Genomic DNA, 22,935 nt, shown 5'->3' on the forward strand with positions numbered 1-22,935 from the left:
GGGTGCTTCCATAAAATCCATTCATTTTAACAGTTATTTTCTTACAGAAACTGGCAAAAAATGCTCCAGACCCATAAAAAACATCATGAATCACAGTCACGTGCATCTCTCTCTGTAGTCATGTGACCACTTGTCAGGCAGGTCAGTTTTATGACCAGCTGTGGTGTTCCCTGGTCACATGACTGAGACTGATTCATAGTTTTTTGGGGGGTGGGTAGGTTGGCATTTTTTGCCAGTTTCTGGACAAAAATGTCCATTAAAATAAATGGATTTGCTTATGATCACAGCAGATACTTACCTGAAAGTCCAGCTCAATGGGACTGCCAACATCTTCTTCATGTTTCATGGCTGATTCTCCTATGACTTTCCCACTAAAGTATGACTGAAGCCACCGGTTGATTCTACCGTGAAAGAATTGAAAAATTGGAAAAGAGATTTACCAGGCTTGGTTTTTTTTTTAACAAGCTAAATGATTAGTCCATAGTTTCCTGGTAACTGTCAAGCTATTCTCCAAAGCACCTGAAGGCAATAAAAAAAGCAATGGATGGAAACTAATCAAGGAGAGAAGCAACCAAAACTAAGAAGAAATTTCCTGACAGTCAGAACAATTAATCAATGGAATGACTTGCCTCCAGAAATTGTGAATGCTCCAACACTGGAAGTTTTTAAGAAGAGATTGGACAACAATTTCTTCGAAATGGTTTAGGGTTTTCTGCCTAGGGGGTTGGAGTAGAAGACCTCCAAGGTTGGAGTAGAAGACCTCCAAGGTCCCTTCCAACTCTGTTAATTCTATTCTATTCTATTCTATTCTATTCTATTCTATTCTATTCTATTCTATTCTATTCTATTCTATTCTATTCTATTCTATTCTATTCTATTCTATTCTATTCTATTCTATTCTATTCTATTCTATTCTATTCTATTCTACTGTCTTATTCTTATTCTTTCCTGCAGACATATTAGGACTGGAACCCTATGGATTTTTGGCCTTTGACCATTTTAGCTGAAAAGTCTGAAGGCTCCAACTGTGATACATCTGGAGAACAAACAACATGTTGAGGAAGAGTAGCCTAGAAGCCCAGCTATACTCAAAGGCTGGGTTTTCTTTATGAAGGTAGACATAAATTGGGATTCATCCAATTTTGACATAGAACCCCCTTTCCATAATTTTCCTTTCTTAACTTATGTCAACACTTTTAAGATACGCACATGCTTAGTGATGCATCAACTGTGTAGTCCACTAACAAAGCTGCTGTCACTAGTTGGAGATCTTCCTGATAGCTTATCCTGTACAAAATACAATAGTCAAAAGGTCTATCAGATTATTTTTAAAATAACCCCAAAGAACATAAACTATTATTACATTTTGTCATCACTGTAAATTATCCTAGAGGTTTGAATCTAATTATCTTAGTAGTTTGAAAGGAGTCCACACAGTGGTTCCTCTTCCCATCAATTGATACTAGTGTTGCCTTTTTATTTACTACCTAGTGCAATACAAGAAATTAGAAAAAATATTAGTGTGGTTCTCCTATGAACTTTATATATTAGAACAATCCAATATTACAGCAGGCATGGTTCATAGTTATAGACTACTTAGTTTATTGGCTTTTTCCCACCAAAGCCTATCTGTCCCACACATGCAGTTAAACATCATTTACAGACCTTAGGAAAAAAAATAGAGTGGACTGCACCACTTAAACTACAAGTACAAAGTACAGGTAAACTATAGTTAAATCTATACTTTGTTGGTTTTGCTTAAGCAAAATAAAGCATAATAGCAACAGCCTGCCCGAAAATAGAAATATAGAACATTCCTCCTTCCTATGTCAATCTTCATAATAAAAATGTAATTTATAAGTTTCCCCCCCATCTTTAATATAAGTAACATTCCAAAGTGGTGTGATCCTTTGTGACTTTCTTCTCTTAGATATATGCTGATCCATCTGATTTCACTGGAGGCAGGTTTGGTGTGTGTGCGTGTGCGTGCAGGTGCAAGCTGTTTTAGAGAGAAATAGGAGAGGAACTATCTTAGTCATCCTTGATGACTATTGATAAAAGGACAAGACTCACGTGGAAGGTTGAACCTGGACAGTGATATTCTGAGTAGTTAAGGTAATCCCACTAATTTCAAATGTGATAATCAGCTCTGCCTGGAAGAGAAGTCAGATTGTGCAATATTTTGTTAAGATTTGGAAGACATATTTTAATAAAGTTTGTAATCTGAGGTTCACTAGACTGCCCTGGTTAACTACACAAACATCTGTGGCAAAAAAAGATCTTTTATCAGCATCAGCTGATAAAATAGATGCATAACTGTCTGGAAGGGCAAGACCTGGCTTTGGTGACTCTTAACCTCAAGCCCAGACTATGGACTTGTCCTTTCAAGACAAATATTAGTCTGGATAAATAAATTCCTATTCAGTACCAATATCTATTGTTATTAATTCATGTTGAAGAACAACCAGAGCTCTTTGTCAAAATTATCAAACAAAATGTACTATTATTGCAGTGAATTTGCTAATAAAAAGTTCGGTGTTTGATGCATAGCTGTTGATAAAACTGAAAGTAGAATTTCTTCATTCCACATTGCCAACATTCACCAATAGGTATTTACAGTGAACTACTGTAATTTCAATGCTAAGAATTTGTGTTAAAAACTAGGATGTGTATTTAATCTAGTGAATAATCTCAATAATTTAAAAAATACTGCTGTTGATGCTTGCTATTTTTTTTAAAAAAACCTTATGGCTGAAAGGGATAAGATGGTCCTGAGCAATTAGGAAAACACCCCATAGATGAGACTCACACAACAGAGACTTTCAAAAGTGTACAAATCAGAAACAATATACCTGCTGGTTCCTTTTGAAGGGATTGCCCATTTCACATATCACTGTTTCCTTAACAGTGCAGGCCCCACTCTGAAAGGAATAAAAGATGAACTTCATTGTCTTACTACCTTTATTTTACTTATGTGTAACTCATATATATGGTATACAAGCATACATATACATACATACACACTTATATGTTTATACTATACACACACACATATTTGTGTGTGTGTGTGTGTGTGTATGCATATATGCATACATACACATGGAAGAATGTGTTTTGGCTCCCATGCCTTCTCTATTTGCAATTCCACTAGAAATGAATTGGTTCTTAAGCAATTATGAAACAAAGTAAGTTATCTAGCCAGGGCCTAGATATGGCTATAAGAATTCTGATGTAGCCCCAACATCCCTCAAATTCAATGTACTACAGGAAGAAAGAAAAACCCTTTTGCTGTCATATTTTTTATCAATAAACCAAACAAAAAAAGGAAAGAAAAAGGAAAAGAATGTGTTGATATACACGATATGAACTTTACAGAAAATCAAAGACTGAAATGAAAATGATGGTCATAAAAAGATGTTTAGAAACAATTTCAAAAAGGCAAAACATGCAAAAATATAAAGAAAAAATGCACTAAGAAAAAACATACAAAAATGTCTTTTTAAAAATCCCAACTGTTAATTGGTTAGACTTCTACTGAGAATACATACAATAAATTTTTCCACTGCTGCATATTTTTAAATTTCAGTCTCCCGATCCTGCATTCATGGCAAGATTTATCTCCACCAATTTTGTGCTGCATTAACTCTTGCCATTGTCAGCATGTATTTTAATAAACTGAAAAGATTTCATTTTTTTCTCTGGGATCATGCCTAATAAAAATATTTGGGTTTTAATCCAAATTTTATTTTCAAAATTTTCTGACTTTTTAATGTATTTTTTACAGTACTTTTGGGTTTCTTCATAATTACCATCTATTTGTCATGGCTTCTAAAATTTATTTTGTATGATTTATCTATCTTGGCAATAATTGACAAAGTTATATATCATCAAAGGGACGCGGTGGCTCAGTGGGTTAGGACGCTGAGCTTGTCGATCAGAAGGTCGGCAGTTTGGCGGGTCGAATCCCGAGTGCCGTGTAGCAGAGTGAGCGCCTGTTATTCGTCCCAGCTTCTGCCAACCTAGCAGTTCGAAAGCACGTAAAAATGCAAGTAGAAAAATAGGGACCACTACGGTGGGAAGGTAACAGCGTTCCGTGCGCCTTTGGCACCTAGTCATGCCGGCCACATGACCACGGAGACGTCCTCGGACAAGTGCTGGCTCTTCGGCTTTGAAACGGAGATGAGCGCCGGCCCCTAGAGTCGGAAACGACTAGCACGCATGTGCGGGGGAACCTTTACCTTTACCTATATATCATCTGTAGACTATTTTATACCAATTTTCCTTTAAACTGTAGCAGGTTGGAAATTTCATTGATCCCAATTATTTCATTGATCACAATTATTACTTCTTTGAAATTTTGTAGCCATTTTATCATGCAGTTTGTTATTTGTTCTAGCTCCGGGTCTTTTTTAAGTAACAGTTTATAAATACATCCTAATTAATTATCTTCATTCTATATACAAATTTCAAATTTTGTCATCTCTCTCAGAGTCTTTCTTTCTTTTTTATATTTTTGCAGTTATTTGCTATGGGAGATTCCTTTCCTCGTTAAGTAACCCTTATTGTTTCTTTAATCCACTACATTTCTCAGTTCAGATTTATGATGCTCTTAAGTCTTGTACAACACTGAATCTTACTCTTGTTTTTAGAACCCCATTTCATTTTTGTCCTGCTCCCTTTTTCTGAGATTTTTGATATGGCTTTACTGCATAAAAATGCTGCATTCCCTTTTAAAGCTTTGACATATCTTAGTTTGTTCACTTAGTTGATACAATTCAACCATGGCAATACTTGTTAACTTTCGGGCAAGTCACTAGCATGTTACCTACGGCAACACCTGCGGCCGGCGTCAACCTCCCTCCGTCCAGTGCGCTCCCACAGAGAGGGCCTCCTCAGGGTGCCTCCGATCAAAGAATGCCGATTGGTGGCCCCCAGGGGGAGAGCGTTCTCTATGGGCGCACCAGACCTATGGAACCGCTTACCGGTCGAGCTCCGGATGGCCCCCGACTTTCGCTCCTTCCGGCACGATCTCAAAACCTTCTTTTTTGAACAAGCTGGCCTGGTCTGACGGGATGGGGTTGGGTTTTTTATAATTAGTTTTAATTTTTAATAGTTGTTTAATCACTTTTTAATTTTTGTATCCTGTTTTTTATTATGTATTGCCCTGTTCACCGCCCTGAGTCCTTCAGGAGAAGGGCGGTATACAAATTAAATTATTATTATTATTATCTGCAGAGTAATTGGAGATCATGAATCCTGAAGAATATTATTTCGATTTGTTAGAAAGGCTTTTACCCATGAATTAATAAAGAAAATGTTAGATGTTTAGTGCCAGCCATTGGCAGTTCCCCAAAAGGATCATCAGATGGAGGCAAAGAGGCTTCTTTGCTTCCACTGATGAGCCAAGGGTCTCGGACCCACAGCCCCATTGGCGAGAGAGTTTTATGGTCAAGGAGGGGCCAAGACCCCCCATAAATACCTCTGCACGAGGGGCTGCTCTTTGTTCTCCATTTTCCAGCTTCTAGTTCTATTCTCCAGTTCTATCTCTACTCCTAATCTCTTGTTTTAGTCATGTAATGCTAGCTTGTTTTGTTTTATTTTATTTCTCTCTCACATGCAGGCATGAATGCTTTCATGCCAAGTATTTCTTTCTCTTTGATCTATCATGAATAAAGCTAATATGATTGCATCTCTGCGTGATGCCTTTGCTTGGAAGCACCTTTAACGATTCACTCGTGAGAACACCTCACAAGTTGGTAGCCAGAGGATGGTTTAAAGGAAAGCTTCCAAGCCAGCCAGGAACTAGCCAACAAGATGTCTGGAAGACCCGGCTCAAATCCATTTATAACAGATGGCAGGACTTCTACTATTGTAACCAGGAGTCATCGATCGAAGACAACGTCCCTGCCTACATCCAAGTCTTCAGTTCCTGAAGCAACCTCAGCTGCAGATGAGAGCGCAAATGACCTTCATCCCGTCAGAGGATCCAGCAGAGCGTCCAGGACCCCTTCACATGCCTCTCTACAACTGAACGCCACAGAGGAGAGCATACAAGGTTTGCAGACTGTCCAAGACTGCTCAGATGCTGCAGAGACGGACCTGGCTGAAACCAAACGCCGCGTGAGTAAACTGACTGCACAGGAACGTGAAGAGCTGCTTAAAGAGATCTTTGCAATGCAGGAGAAGGAGGGGGCAGCCCAGGAAACCCCGCAGGGAGCCTCAGAAACCCTGGTGAGTCTTTCCCTAACGGCCACGAGGGCTCCAAACATGGCGCCTGCCACCCTTAGTGACCCCGGGACCCCAGGGCTTTTGGCGCGAACCCCCCCTCCCAGCTGTGAGCTACAGCTTCCTGGGGCAAGCGGAAACAAGATGGCTCCGCCCACGTGGTCTGGCACAGGAAACAAGATGGCGGCCCCCTATAACCCCACGCGGTCTAACAAAGACTTGATTTCTTTAAGTCTGGAAAGCCAGCAGTCCCTGGCATCCAGCCAAAATAGCCAGCAGTCCCTGGCATACTGCAGAAATGACATGCAATCCCTGGCTTCCGGCCAAAACAGCATGCAAAATCCTGAGTTCTCCCCACCACAAAGCCTAAAGGCCTATGATGGCGATGAGATCTGCCCAGCCGATACTAATACTAGTACAAATGCAATTAAAACGGCCATCCAAGTCCTGACTACGGCCCTGGGGGCCAAGCAGACGTCGGGGGTGCCCACACCCCCCCAAGGCCTCCCATCCTCTCCCCAGGGCCCAACTGCCGGGGGGAATCCAGCCTGCAGCCTCCCAACAATCAACCCCTGCGGCCCCCCACCTTCTCTTCAGGTCTTCAGGACCAGCCAGGCAAGCCAGGCAATGATGAAAATCCATGTGCCTTTGATTCTCGGGAGGATCCATTGCGGCAACTACGAACTGGTAAATCTGGGCTCCGCCCCCCCAGTGCCTCATGGGAAGAAGGGAGAAATCCTGAACAACGCCCTCCCCCGGGTCACATGGCTTCCGGGCACGCCCATCTGGAGTTACTAAATAAGCAACAAGAAAAAAATCCCTCCTTGTCCACTAGAGGGATACCTTTCCCTTTTAATGATAAAGGAACTGAAAGGATTCCCTCCTCAACCACTCTAGGAACCACTTTTCCGCTTCCCTTTATGTCAATGGACATCTCAGATTTCTTTGAATATGGGTCTGAGTTTCTAGCCACAGATCTTCCTAGAGATTTTAAAAAACTACAACTGGGGGGAGAAAATTACAGCAGTTGGAGTAAAGATATACAGCTATATCTCTTAAAGAATGGGATTCTACAAATGGTTCAGAACCCCCCCCCCCTCCCCCATGGGGACGTCAAGAAGAGCTGCGACACTTGCAGGCTTATTCTGCTCTACTCAGTTCTCTGGACAATAACTTGTTCCCTAGCATCCCAGCTGGTCTCAGAGCTGCTGAGGTCTGGGAACTGTTATACAAATTATTCAACAGCGATACCATTGGTTCCATCACCAGATATACAACTGAGCTTTATACAACCAAACTGAAGTTTGGTGCCAGCATGCCTGAACATCTTGCAAAATTAAAGGCACTCAGGGCAGAATTGATTTCCAGAGATTTTCCTGTGTCTGATGTGAACATGCTCTCCATAATTTTTACTTCTCTAGACAGGAGTTGGAGCAATTTCATTGTTTCACTCGAAGCAGTCAAGAGGGAAGACTTAAATCTGTCCTACCTCACAGGGAGACTGATCGAGGAAGATAGAAGGAGACGGGATGCTGGAGAATACGCCAGAGTCACCACTCAGCAAGCCAGAAGGGGGCGCCACAACTCACAGCAAATTAATGCTCTGCTTAAATGTTTCATCTGTGGCTCTGAGGAGCACCTCAAGAAAGACTGCCCCCATCAACATCAAGCCCCTAAACGTGGTCCCAATCAAGTAAGAGGCAAGGGGCAAGGAAGGGGGCGTGGCAGGGGCAAGGGAAATTCACTGCATACTTGTTCCCTCACCCCCACAACAAAGGCTGATAGCTCCACTGACTTATGGTTACTGGACTCTGGAGCTTCTTCTCACATTACTAATATGAGTCAAGGTTTTAAAAGGTTAAAGAAAATTAACTCATCTGTCAAGGTTGCAAACGGTGATACTGCTTGAGTTGTTGGGGAGGGTTTTGTTTCTGTACCTGGGCTTGGCAAAGTTGAGGGTGTCTTGCACGCTCCCTCCATAGCCAACAACCTATTGAGCATTACCAAATTGTGTGACGATGACAAAGTGGAAGTTTTATTTCGCAAGGGGGGAGGTCATGTCACCAGGGACCAGAAGGTCATTGGAAATATTACAATCATAAACGGCTTACCATATTTTTCTCCCAAGCCACCACAGCCTGCCCCAAGGTTTTCCAAGGGCAGTGTGGGCAAGGAGCCTGAATCTCAGCAGGCACCTACAGCACCACTCAAAGCAACTAGAGCCAAGAGGGTGTCAGTGGGAAAGCGGCTTCATGATAAGTGCGCCCACTTATTGCACAGAAGGCTGGGTCATGCAAGCTTCCCTGTAGTTAAAAAGATGGGAGAATTTGCTGAGGGAGTCCAGCTCAAGGACTGTGACGTGTTTCTGGACTGTGCCATTTGCAAGAAAACAAAGAGGAAGGCTGCCCCGACCTCAAAGGTGTCATTACGCAAGACTCAATATCCATACCAACTAGTACATGTTGATCTAGTTGGGCCTTTTACACCTTCCCTAGGAAAGAAAAGATATTTTCTCACTGCCGTTGATGATTTTTCACGTTACGGTCACGTGTATACCCTCACAGAAAAATCTGAAGCCTTTGACGCCATAAAGTCGCTGTACAACTTCGTAGAGACCCAGTACAAGACCAAGATCGCACAATTGCAGAGCGATCGCGGGGCTGAGTTCATGTCTCAGAAGTTCCAGGACTGGGTAAAGCGTAAGGGCATCCGCCATTTTCTAACTGCACCGTTCACCCCTTCGCAGAATGGTGTAGCTGAGAAAAGGAATGGAATCCTGCAAACCATGATGCGTAGTCTGATTGCGGACGCTAATGTCGCAGAGTCATACTGGGGAGAGGTGGTCCATTATGCCAATTACACCTTAAACCGCACCTGGAGCAGTGTTGTGAACCAGACCCCATATTTCCTGGTTCACGGTAGGAAACCAAATCTGGCACATTTGCGTGTTTTTGGTACCTATGCATGGGTGCACATCCCCAAGCAGCTGCGGAAGAAGGGGAGATCTGTTTCCCAGAGACTAAGGTTCTTGGGCTATGCTCCTGGCTCCAAGGCCTATCGTTTCCTGGGAGAAGGGGGCAGGCCTGTGACTTCCCAATCTGCCTCTTTCGAAGAGGATTCCAATTGGACCCAGATCCACTCAAATGATCTGAGCCCATATGCCAACCGACCCAGCAGAGACACATCGACCACGACATCACCTGAGACGACCACATACCCTGCCACCGACGAAAGTGAGGAACAAGACGAAGATGCGTCCAGTCCCATGGAAGAAGACACGCCGTCTTCACCCCCAGCGACACCTCAGAAACCCACGGAAGAAAAGAGCGGTGAGTGGCAGAAGGTAAGGAGGTCAAAGCGGTCCAACAAAGGGGTCCCACCAAAGAGAATTGACATTGGCCACATCGCGTCTGTCAACAGCGTTGTGGTCACCCCAAAATCCTTCTCTGACATCCAGGAGCTGCCCATCGAGGAGCAGGAGAGATGGCAGCTCGCGATGGAGAAGGAAATGCAGAGCTTAAAACAACTTAAGGTCTTCACCCCCCAGCAACCACCAAAGGAAAGGAAAGTCATTGGCACAAGGTGGGTTTACAAGGCCAAACCACTTGCCAATGGTCTCTACCTGTACAAGGCCCGTTTGGTAGCCCAGGGCTTCGCTCAGCGTTATATGGAAGACTACTCGGAGACTTACTCTCCTACCGTCCGGGCAGAGAGCGTCAAGGCCGCCCTCGTGACTGCAGCCGCTCTGGGAGAAGAAGTCTTCCAATTCGACATCCAGACGGCTTACCTTCACGCCAACTTGGACCGGCAGATCTACGTGAGGGCCCCACCTGGCTACCAGCAAGAAGGGGAAAATACATGGTTGCTCCACAAAGGGTTATATGGTCTTAAACAGTCAGGGAAATTATGGTATGACTGTCTTAGAAAGAGTTTAGAACGAGTTGGTTTCTCAGAATCTCATGCAGATCAATGTGTTTTCACACGCAATTCCAAGGGAACCACAGAACGGGTGTTAGTTTATGTGGACGACCTATTATATGTAGGGCCTAACAAGGAAAGGTGTGATGAATTTGCCAAGGCCCTGGAAGAAAAGTTTACTCTGAAGTCTTTGGGGCGGGTTGACAAGTACTTGGGTGTGCATATTTTGGCCACTAAGGGGGGGTTCGCTCTATCTCAAAAAGAAAAGATAGAGGAATTACTGGCCAAATGCAAAATGACAGAATCTAATCCTACGCATAGCCCAATGCAAAGCGACTTTTACAACCACACCCATAAAGACGGTCCTGAGTTCACAAATAACACACTTTACAGATCTGTGATTGGCTCCTTGCTATACATCAGCAATTGGAGCAGACCTGACATAGCTTTAGCTGTGAATCTATTGTCCAGGCACGTGGAACACCCAAAGGAATTCCACTGGACTGCTGTTAAAAGGGTGCTTAGATACCTAAAGGGCACAGCTGATGCTCTCCTTATGCTAGAACCAGAGAAGGGGAAGACGGCCCAGCTCTCCGCTTACTCAGACGCAGACTGGGCTGGAGACACCAAGTGCTCCGTCTAGGAGCACTTCTGGTTTCCTCATATTGCTAAATGGCTGCCCAATACATTGGCATGTTAGGCAGCAAAAATTTATTTCTTGCTCCACGGCCGAGGCTGAATTTGCCAGTCTGTCAGACACGGCCAATGATTTGACTTGGTTCAATGAGCTGATAACAAACATCTGGGCATCTCCCCCTCTGCCCATCCAAATTCTAGAGGACAACACTGCCGCAATTGCAATCTCGGAGGCTTATGCAGTAGGCTCCAGATCTCGCCATATAGACATACGCTATAAAAATGTCAGGCAGCTTACCAAAAAGGGTTTTATACATGTTGAGTACTGTAACACAGCTGACCAGATAGCTGATCTGTTCACCAAACCTGTTCCCATTGACCGGCACAACCTTCTGTGTAAGCGTTTGTGTTTGGCCTTCTGAATGTTTTTCATGCATGTCTATGACACCTGCTCACCCCTTACATACATTCACTGGTCCCTGTCATTGGCTGGCAAGAAGGGGAATTGTTAGATGTTTAGTGCCAGCCATTGGCAGTTCCCCAAAAGGATCATCAGATGGAGGCAAAGAGGCTTCTTTGCTTCCACTGATGAGCCAAGGGTCTCGGACCCACAGCCCCATTGGCGAGAGAGTTTTATGGTCAAGGAGGGGCCAAGACCCCCCATAAATACCTCTGCACGAGGGGCTGCTCTTTGTTCTCCATTTTCCAGCTTCTAGTTCTATTCTCCAGTTCTATCTCTACTCCTAATCTCTTGTTTTAGTCATGTAATGCTAGCTTGTTTTGTTTTATTTTATTTCTCTCTCACATGCAGGCATGAATGCTTTCATGCCAAGTATTTCTTTCTCTTTGATCTATCATGAATAAAGCTAATATGATTGCATCTCTGTGTGATGCCTTTGCTTGGAAGCACCTTTAACGATTCACTCGTGAGAACACCTCACAGAAAAACACCACTTAATGCAACATCAGTAAATTTGTGTGACAGAATACCAAGGACTCCACAATTCAACCCTAAGTTACATGTATTCTCTTCTATTAGAACTTGAAAAACCGCTAAGTGCAGAGCTGAATGGAACAATAGCCTAATGCTATCCCAACTTTCAAAAAATATCTCACTGGCCGAACTGAAGAAGGCAGCAGAGAGGGTGAGAAAGTGATATTGAGGAGGGCCTCATGAGCATCTTCTCCATTGATAGGTGATGTTGGTTTATTAGTGACTTTGATGCTCAAATTCAGTTTCTTGACTTCCGAGCTGTACTGTAACACCTGCACACCATCTCGTCTACAATGGAAAAGAATAGTACAATTGAGGGAGGATGATAAAAAAAGCATGTATGTCCCCCCATTCAGTCATTAATATTGGTCAAAAGTGGCTAGGACAACAATGGACAATTTGGTACTCCCCAAAGATTTAGAACTATAAACTTCATAATTTCCAGGGAACATTGGAATTCTTTGAAATCATCACCCAAAACTCCTAGATCAGACCAACTGATTTATCCAGCCTTACAGCAAGATAAGCACATCGCTATGTGCTTCTGTCCCCAGTTGAGAGACAATTTCTATTGAAATGCTTCCAGAACTGTGCAATGTTCTAATTGTCTGATGATGAAACCTCACTTATTTAGGTCAGACAGTAGAAGGATTCTAGGGCAGATCCTCTGCCTGAATTATAACAGCAGCATGCACTGATCATGATTTTACCCAGTGATTTTCAAAAACTCTGCAGATACATCATCTAGGACAGGGGTCAGCAACCTGAAACAGTGAAAGAGCCACTCGGAACCAGTTGCCTCACAAAAGGAAAAACTGGGAGCCGCAAAAAATGTGTGCACATGCGCGTACATGCGTGCATGTGCAGAACAGGGTTTGACTGAAGAGTGGAGCCAAGGCGAGATATGCACCTACCCTGCATATTTGAATTGATTGGTTGAACTATTTTTAGTCCCACTTATTTTTTTTTTTTTTTTTTGGACTGCACATGGCAGAGGACTGGGAGCCACAGGAGACGGCTGAAAGAGCCGCATGTGGCTCCGGAGCCACGGGTTGCAGACCTGTGATCTAGGAGCTATTTATTCCCTGAAAAGAAACTCTCAGGAAAGGGTCTTCCTTTAGTGATGGTGATCATGACGACGATAATGCAGAAAGCATTTAAAAGTAGACAGAATTCATTCCAAGTGTACAATTATTTCCAAACTCAGTATTTCCTCTTATTTAAACATATGTGTAGCATAACTCTGTATTATAATGATTAGAGTAATTTCACATGTTCTTTCTCTTTCTCAGCCCATCCTTCCCTCAATAAGCCAAATTCTCTCACCTGGGCAGTTTTTGGTTCTTTTCATTTAGAAAGAGTGCCTGAATCTGCAAGTTGCTATTGCATTGGCTGTCAGTTCCACATTCCTTCTGAAACTGAATCTGAAAATAGAGATTTTGAGTCAATGAAATATGACAAAAAAACAGGGGAAGGATGTTCATTTAGTTTGTAGGCTGCATTGTGTATGTCAACTTTCTCTGACTTGAAGCTCTCCAGAAGCACTGGACCTCAATTCATGCCTCCTTCAAGAAGCATGGCCAGAGGAAGCTATTTGAAAAGATAAACTGGATTGCATTAGAATGGGAAGGAAGACTTTTAGAAGAAGGGTTCTTTATGTAGGGAGGATCAATTCTAAGTCCAGTTGCCTCTTGAAAAATCATCTTCTGTAGAGGGTGTTTCCAAGGGTAAGATTGAATATTTGAACAGTAAATCACCCAGAGTCATTTCAGAGATGGGTGGCTGTAGAAATCAATCAATAAATCAATAAATAAATCCAACCAACAACCAACCAACAAATAAATATGATACACAGAAAAGACAGAATAAACTCTTTGTTCTTCCCAAGTGTGAATATCTAAAAATGCTTGCCCACTCACTCCTCAGTTAGACTTTTGGGACAAAGAAAGCTTTTAAAAGTCTGTTTACTATGATACAAAGAGAAGAGATTTTGAGTCAGATAGGAAGGCCTCACAGGATGCTGAATTAATGGGCATTGTTTATGATCTCTCCTCTCAATGAGTCTGCTTTTTTATAGTCACTGTCTCCAACCTCCTTTTATGTGAAACCTTCTTGAGCCAATCTATTTAGCTCTGGTTTTTCCAGGAGTTGGCCAAAAAAAAAAAAGAAGAAGAAGAAGCAACACCCAAGTCTAGGACTTTTACGGATTGTTATAGGTGGATTTCAACCAATGTCTAAAAATGCAACTCCCTAAATTTGGTTCAGTTAACCAAAAGAATTATATTAAGGTGATTAAGGGTAACTGATGCTGAAATTATCACATTATATTTATACACATACTCTAAACACAGTTTAGGTTCAATCTAGTTAAAGTGTGTAAATATTTTTTTCTAGAATGAAACTTATTCTAGATTTTAAAGATAATGACTAATCTGTTCCACCAGATGGTGCCAGAGGACTGCTCGGTAGGTGAACCATTAAGGGATACAGAAAACTGAACAGGTCTATTTACAAATAATTTTCATCTGCATGAATAAGCGCAGGGACATGCACACAAACTCTTCCTACACACACATCACCTGTTTGCTTTTTGCAAAAGCCTGCCACTGACTATTTGCTGAACAATGCAAGATTGTTGTGCAATCTACATGGCCGTTTCAACCCAGGAGAGGAAAGGTGAAAAGAATGGGAGGAAAAGCTAAAGAGAAGAAGGAACTAACCTCAGTGTGGTTTTCACGAGGCTGATCCTCATTCAAAACAGGAAATGCATTAAGAGAGCGCAATCCCAACTGGAATCGCCTAGGCTTCTCTGAAAGAGAGTACTTCATAGAGAACGCAATGGGGTGCAGCTTGTCTCGTATTCCATCCTGCAAAATGAGCAATAAATTATTTCAGAGAGCCCTCAGTTCTGAGCTTTCGTGTAGTTTATGGAGGGACTCCATTTTTTGCCACCAGGGCATACTGATTCTTCATCATCATATTTTTTTTATGGAACTTTCCTCTTTGTTCTTGGCATTCTTCTGTTGAAATATAATTATTATTATTATTATTAATTTTATTTGTATACCGCCCTTCTCCCGAAGGACTCAGGGCGGTGAACAGGGCAATACATGTTAAAAAGACAGAATACAAAAATTAAAAAAGATTAAACAAGTGCCCAGAACTCTTAAATAGATTAAAACGCATTTAAAAGTAATAAAAACCCAACCCCCTCCCATCAGGCCAGGCCAGCTTGTTCAAAAAGATACGTCTTTAGATCGCGCCGGAAGGAGCGAAGGTCGGGCGCCATCCGGAGCTCAACCGGAAGACGGTTCCATAAATCTGGTGCGCCCACAGAGAACGCCCTCCCCCTGGGGGCCACCAGTCAGCATTCTTTGACCGGTGGCACCCTGAGGAGACCCTCTCTGTGGGAGCGTATTGGGTGGAGGGAAGTTGATGCCGGCCGCAGGTGCTCCCCAAGGTATTCCGGACCCATGCCATGTAGGGCTTTATAGGTCAATACCAGCACCTTGAACCTCACCCGGAAGACAACTGGGAGCCAATGCAGCTCACGGAGCAGAGGTGTAACATGGGAGTATCGGGAGACTCCCAACACAACTCTCGCGGCTGCATTCTGTACCAGTTGGAGCCTCCGAGTGGTCTTCAAGGGCAGCCCCATGCAGAGAGCGTTGCAGTAGTCTAAACTAAAATGATAAGCTAATGAAGCTTATCATGCTAAATTATCCTCCCCTGTCTGTAAGTTCAAGCGATACAATGGTTAGGGAAGCTTTTCACCAGCCAAGTTCCCTCCAAATATGTTAGAAATATAACTATCCAGAATTTCAACCAACGTTAGCTATTATACAGCCAAGAAGCCCTGAACGGTAACTGCTTTACACACAACAATTTTTATCAATTTTACAAAACCTCCACACATGTTTAGGCAAAAATTCTGTTCTTATCATTTATAATACTGTAATTACGTCACTAGTCTATATTTAGCAGTCCTTGGTAGCATCCATTTACATTAAAAAAAAATCCTATACTGCTGGTCCTGCATAAATATAAACAACCAAACTTAAACTCTCTAGGTAGATGGTATTTAGCTCAGCTATCCCACTTTATGCCTTGAATTGAGTATTCCTAACCTGTAGGAGGACTTTCAGGTTTTGGCACTTGCTTGGCATGGAAAATTGTCCCTTGTAGACTGCAGAGTTGGTCTCAGCAAAATATACCCGGGGTGGCCGGCGGCCCTTGTCAGCTTCCACAATGTAATCCAGCTCTATAGCCAAGGGATAAAAAAAGGATCAGAAACATTACCAAGATCCAGCAGCCTAGATCCTAGATTCATTCAGCAATCATTCAAAGTTATGATGGCACCGAAAAATGAAACTTATGTCCTTGAAGTTTTAGCCATCATAGCTTCCCTGCAGTCTCAGATTGCAAATAGATGCTTGACAAGCAAAATCAATGAAGCAGCCAGTCATGTGACATTACAGTTATGGTGATTTAATAACTGCAACTGGAACTGATGTTATAAGTTGGCAAAATCATGTGACATTTCACTTCACCACACCGCTTAGGAATGGAGGCACCAGTTCCAATTGTAGCTGCTAGGTAAGGACTATTTGTACGAGAACAGTATTGTAATCTCCTACTTAATTTGAATCAAGGGAATGCAACAAAAAACAAATATGCCACTAAAGATACTGGTAGAGAAACTGGCTCTCGTACATTAAGGACAAAAATTCCAGGGCCAGCAGACATTGGCAATGAGTGAGTCCCCCAACCCTCTTTCTTTACAAATGAATTCTCCTAAATGGAACAAATCTTCCCATTTCTACTCACCAGGGCTTTTTTTCTCATAGAACGCTCAGAACGGTGTTCCGGCTCCTTTTTTTTGCAAATAGTAATAAAAAAAGCTCCCTCTATTGGCTTTAGGAGTAGGCAATCTTGGCTCTTTTTTATGACTCGTGGACTTCCAGAAATCCTGAGCCAGCCATGCTGAGGGGAAAGAGAGAGGTTTCCAAGCTGAGCCATGCTGGCTCAGGAATTCTAGGAGTTGAAGTCCTTAAGTCATAAAAGAGCCAAGGTTGCCTACCCTGCACTAGAGGACATTAAAATTATTTACAAGGTTACTTCTTTAGGAACTAAACTTTTAGAATCTAAAACCGCTAATTCAAAAAAGCCAACAGGAAAGAACCTCACATTTTTCATCTGCTTCTCTCTTTTGGAAGGTAAAATTAGATAACAAAATAATCTATATCTTATGTTAACATCTCTGCAATGAAATCAATAAAGGTAACAGGAAAGAAATGAGAAACATTTCTCAATGTAATATGTCTAATTTAGCTGACGCTAGAAAAAAATAGTATCTTTTGTACATACTCTATTACAACTAAACCACTTTAAATTAAACAATTCTTAAGAATGAAATATTCTTAATTTGGACTTTAGTTTTACTGTTTAGACTGTTGTGTGTTTTGAAAAATAGATTATTTACACTTCCGGTGGCTCCGCGGCGACGGAGACAGCCTTCCCGGGCTGCCCGCGGCTCAGCTGAGTGTTTTTTCGCCTGAAACAGCGCCGATCAGCTGTTCGGGCGAATTTGAAGCCCCCTCCTCGGGAGAAGAGGAGGGGGTGAGGCCCCAGGTAGGGGTAGAGTTCTCCGTGGCCGCCTGAGCTTGGAGCTTGGGCAGCTGAAGGATTGAACTCCCCCGAAGCCTGGGTTGCTCCCAGCTAGCCAGCGTCTCTGCTCCGGATTTCTTGGAGCAGAGCCAGCCGTCTGCGACCACCCCTGCCTGAAGAAAGGACTATGGATTAAAAGGAGCAGGCAGAGCGGTACAAGAGGAAAAGGTGAAGAGGATTATTTTATTTTACTCTCGAGCTTGGTGGACTTTTTAAACTTTAAGTGAAAGTGCGTCACAATTGAAAGTTAAAGATGGCGACTAAACCTCCCCCTAAAACTCTTCGGAGTGGTGGATCTTCTCCGGTGCAACAATCATCGTTACAGGCACTGCATCCTCCTGATGTATTGACACCGAAGGATTTACGAGATGCGCTGGATAAACATGCCCAGGTACTTTTGGAATCAATTAACCAATCAATGGGTGATAAATTTGCACAGATGGAGGAGAAATTGGAGAAACTGGAGGAGAGATTAGAAGAGAGGATGGAACAGAAGTGCAGCGTGATGAAGGTAGACATTTTGTCTTCAGTGCATAAAGTGGCAGAATGTGTGGAGGATTTAGATGAAAAAGTGGATGATTTGACCCAAAAGAATGCAATATTAGAAGTAAAAGTACGGGAGAATGAAAATTTAAGAGACAAAATGGAAAGGGAGTTAAGCCTTGCCCAATATTATCAGATGCAGTTTGCTGTTAGAATCAGAGGTTTAAAGGAGAATATTAAGGAAGATTTAAAGCAGCTGGTTTCTGAGGCTCTAGAAGTGGTATTGAACCAGCCAGCATCTGAAATAAGAGCAGCTATGGATAAAGTGTTCCGTGTGAATTCATGGATTGCCAGACAGAGAAAGCTGCCTAGAGACGTGGTGGTTTACTTTGCAAAAAGAGAAATCACAGATGAAGTTATACAAGCTGCCTATGATGCTAAAGTTGTGATTGCTGATCAAGAAGTTTTGGTTTTAAAAGAAATCCCTCCAAAGATTTTAAGGAGAAGGAAGGACTTTACATTTCTTGTGCAAGAGCTCAAGCAACGAGATATAAGGTTCAGATGGGAGATTCCAGACGGGCTGATGGTGATGCATGAAGGTAAAAGGTATCGGCTGATTACTGTGAAGCAAGCGCGTGATTTCTACAATAATGTTTTAAAAGCAACCCCATCAACACTTCTGGAAGCTGCAAAGGGATCTGGAGAAGGAGAACATCAAGAGGATGAAACAGAGGATAATGGTGCTGGAGGAGATCAAGCTATAACTTCTTTGGAGGATCCTAGAGAGCAAAGGGTAACGCGTGCTGCTTTAAAACGAGCAAAGAAAATAAACGAACAAGACCAGCAAAAGTCTTCAGAATCTTCACAACGTACTCATAGCCAAGCAGTGGGAGGAGCACGGCCTAAAGAAGATAGTCCTATCAAAGCTGTGCTCCAAGAGCTTTGGGAGGATATGCATGGCAACTAAATTCTTAACCTGGAATGTTAATGGACTAAATTCACCACAGAAGAGGAAGAAAGTTTTTCAATATTTAAAACAATTTAAGATAGATGTTATATGTTTGCAAGAAACGCATATTAGAGTTTTGGATCAAAAGTATTTATCGAACTCGAGGTTGGGTACGCAATTTGTTGCTTCTGCAGAGAATAAGAAAAATGGAGTGGTTGTTTATGTTAAAAGTGCCTTAACAGCAGACTTAATTGAAGCAGACAAGCATGGAAGATATGTTATGATTGAGCTGCTGGTAGAAGGTAAAAAGACGCTTTTAGTTGGATTATATGCACCTAATCAACAACAAGCTGACTTTTTTAGTTTGCTACACACAAAGCTTACCCAGTTGGATTATAAATCTTTTATTTTTATGGGGGACTGGAATGGTGTTTTGGATGTACAGCTGGACAAGGCTGGAGTTTTCAAGCGCATTCCAAGTCATGCTAGATTGCCTAAATCTTTTTTTGAAATGAAGGATGACCTGGAATTGCGAGATATTTGGCGTGAGAGACATTTGCAGGAGAAGGATTTTACTTTTTATTCTGATAGACATCAATCTTTTTCGAGGATTGATTTTATTTTGCTGACTAATGATTTCTTTTTGAGGACTAAAAAGGTGAAGATTTGTGCAAGAACTATCTCTGATCACAGTCCAGTTTGGTTAGAGATTGATAAGGAGAAAAGAGATAGGCGCTCATGGCGCGTAAATGAGAATCTGTTTAGAAATCAGAGAAATGTGGAAGAATGCAAACAGCGGATGAAGGATTTTTTTGAGACTAACATGAATAAGGGTACCTCTATGGATATGGTTTGGGATGCTAGCAAGGCCTATATGAGAGGGGTGTTGATATATATGAATAATAAACATAGACGTGCAGTGGAAACTAGAAGGAAAGAACTGGAGAATGAAATAAAGGAAAAAGAAAAGGCTTTGATTTTGAACTCAGAGGATGTGAAGACCAAGGAAGCTATTAGACTGTTAAGAGGACAATTTGATAAATTAATGGCTGATCAAGTGGCGACCAATCTGCGGTTTGCTAGGCATAATACTTTTTGCAACGCTAATAAACCAGGCAGATGGTTAGCTTATAGATTGAGGAAAAAACAAAGGGCTTCTAATATAGACAAGATTGAGCACAAAGGAAGGGTTGTGTTCCAACAGAATCTTATTAAGGATGCTTTTGTGGATTTCTATTCGAAATTATATGCTAAAGAGGAAATTAATGAAAAAGATATTGATATATATTTGGAGAATGCTAGCATCCCGGTTCTTACGCAAGTACAAAAAGAGGGGATTAATCAACTGATTACAGAAGAAGAAATTTTCACAGCAATTAAGGAATTGAAGGTGGATAAAGCACCAGGTACGGATGGCTTGACTGCGGCCTATTACAAAAATTTACAATTAGAGATGATAAAACCGTTAAAGGAACTGTTCCAGACAATCCAGAGGGGGGGAAAGGTGCCACCGTCTTGGAGAACAGCTTTTATTTCTTTGATTCCGAAGGAAGACCAAGATGCTACTCAAGTTAAAAACTATAGACCGATATCGCTTTTAAATACAGATTACAAGATATTTGCTAAGGTTTTGGCTAATAGACTGATGAGGGTTCTGCAACAGGTGATTCATGGGGATCAAACGGGGTTTATTAGTGGTAGGCAAATGAAAAATAATGTGAGGCATATAGTTGATGTGTTAGAGTTTTTGGAAAGGAACAACCAGATCGCTGCGGCGCTAATTTTTTTAGATGCTGAAAAAGCTTTTGATCAATTGAATTGGAAATTTTTGTTGAAAGTTTTAGATAAAATGGATTTTGGGGAAAAATTTTTACAACCGATTAGGGCATTACTGTATATCAAAAACAAACTGCCCGAATTATAGTTAATAATAGCTTGACAGAAGCATGTAATATTGAGAAGGGCACAAGGCAAGGGTGTCCGTTATCGCCCTTGTTATTTGTGTTAACATTAGAGATATTATTGGTTAAAATTCGGAATTCGGGAAAAATTAAGGGGATACAAATTGGAGATCAGGACTACAGATTGAGAGCATTCACAGACGATCTGGTTGTTACAGTGACCCAGCCAGAGAACTCTGTTGTGGACCTGATGGAGATAATAACACAATATGTGAAGGTTTCTGGATTTAAAGTTAATACACAGAAAACCAAAATTTTGGCCAGAAATATGACAGTTTCGCAAAAGGCTCTCTTAGAAGGATTAACTGGATTTGAGATTGTTAAAAGGGTTAAATATTTGGGGGTGATTTTGTCGCCCTCTAATACAAAGCTATATAAGAATAATTATGAAAAACTATGGGGGAAAATTCAAAAAGAATTGGAGAGTTGGGAAAAATTGCAATTGTCTTTGTTGGGACGGATTGCAGCAGTAAAAATGAATGTCCTGCCTAAATTTTTATTTTTATTTCAAATGATACCGATTCTTAAGAAAGATTCTAATTTGGAGGAATGGCAGCGAGGTATCAATAAATTTGTGTGGGCAGGGAAAAAGCCACGAGTTAAACTTAAGATTATGCAGGATACTCGTGAGAGAGGTGGCCTTAAATTGCCTAATTTTAAATTATATTATGAAGCTGCTGCATTAGCAGGAATAAGTGATTGGATCAATTTGACGCAAGGGAGGTTATTAAATCTTGAGGGCCATGATTTGTTGTTTGGCTGGCATGCATATTTGTTGTATGATAAGAAGGTAGACAACGTGTTTAGGGTGCATATTGTAAGACAGGCATTGCTGAGAGTTTGGAAGAAGTATAGACATAAGTTAAGTTGTAAGATACCATTGTGGGCAATTCCAAAACACGCAATAGAAAACATACATGCTGGCTTCAAACATGATGTGACCACGTACAAGGAGATTCTTAGCTTGGAAAGGAATGTTTGGTGTTTGAAATCATATAGCCTCTTGCGAGAAGAGAAGGTGGTTCAAAATTGGTTTCAATATACTCAGTTACGGGCCAGGTGGAAAGAAGACCAGAAAAATGGATTTACAATGACTGATGAAAATTTGATAAAGCAAATTAGAAATCAGGGACCAGCACATATCAAACGGATATATCTTGCATTGATAGAGATTGACTCAGAAACAGAGCTTGTTAAGGATTGTATGATAAAATGGGCCCAAAATATCCAGGAAGTTATCACAATGGATACCTGGGAAAAGATTTGGGTGAGGAACGTAAAATTTACTCAAGCTCAAAATTTAAGGGAGAACTTTTACAAAATGTTTTATAGATGGCATTTAGATCCTAAAAAGCTTGCAAGTATGTATCCGAATTATCAGCCTAAATGTTGGAGGTGCGGAGATGAAGATGCAACATATTTTCACATATGGTGGACATGTAAGAAGGTTAAGGCTTTTTGGATAAAAGTCTGGTGGAATATGCAGAAGATTTTTAAACAGAGGATAAAGTTTTGTCCGCAACTTTTTTTGTTGGGAATAATTGCAGACGCTACAGTTGTGGACATCAAGTTGATGTTGAATTTAATTACGGCAGCAAGACTTTTGATAGGCCAATATTGGAAGAAAGAGGAACTGCCGACTATAGAAGAGTGGACTTTAAAGGTTTCCGACCTGGCAGAGATGGCGAAGATTTCGGCCTATTTGAAAGATCACTCGCAAGAACGCTATATTATGGAATGGAGAAAATGGATTGAGTTTATCCAGAACAAGTATAGGGTTAAGAAATTTTATGTAGCATTTGAATAAGTCTTCTTTCGTGTTTTTTTTTCTCTTTTCTTATTTTAGTTTCTTTTTATATATATTCAATATTATTAAGGCTTGTTTTATCCTATATAAGCTAGAGAGTGTTGGATTTTAGAGTTTATAGTTGTTAGTATAGGATTGTTTATGATTGCTTTTTATATATATACCTTGTATTTAGCTTTGGGAAGTCGGGGGGGGAGGGGGGGAGGGGGGGAGGTAGGGGGGGAGGAGGGAGGGGGAAGGGGGGATTTTTAAAGGAAAATTGTACCTTAAAACTTTTCAATAAAAAAAAATAGAT

The 22,935-nt window shown here is 41.5% G+C and overlaps 1 protein-coding gene across 3 annotated transcripts in view; it reads right to left on the reverse strand.

Annotated features, from left to right (window-relative positions):
• Window positions 1–22,935, reverse strand: part of ITGA3 (integrin subunit alpha 3) — a 96,716-nt gene that overhangs the window by 15,181 nt on the left and 58,600 nt on the right. For all 3 annotated transcript variants that reach the window (XM_081345526.1, XM_081345527.1, XM_081345528.1), the window contains exons 12-19: window positions 15,901–16,034; window positions 14,494–14,640; window positions 13,100–13,197; window positions 11,896–12,061; window positions 2,853–2,921; window positions 2,074–2,153; window positions 1,210–1,287; window positions 299–401 (exon numbers count right to left, since the gene is read on the reverse strand). In XM_081345526.1, coding sequence (XP_081201652.1) covers window positions 299–401; window positions 1,210–1,287; window positions 2,074–2,153; window positions 2,853–2,921; window positions 11,896–12,061; window positions 13,100–13,197; window positions 14,494–14,640; window positions 15,901–16,034 — 875 coding nt within the window. The remainder of the gene's footprint in view (window positions 1–298; window positions 402–1,209; window positions 1,288–2,073; window positions 2,154–2,852; window positions 2,922–11,895; window positions 12,062–13,099; window positions 13,198–14,493; window positions 14,641–15,900; window positions 16,035–22,935) is intronic.

The sequence above is a fragment of the Vipera berus genome (assembly GCF_964194415.1).
Source record: "Vipera berus genome assembly, chromosome: Z".
Taxonomy (NCBI): Eukaryota; Metazoa; Chordata; class Lepidosauria; order Squamata; family Viperidae; genus Vipera; species Vipera berus.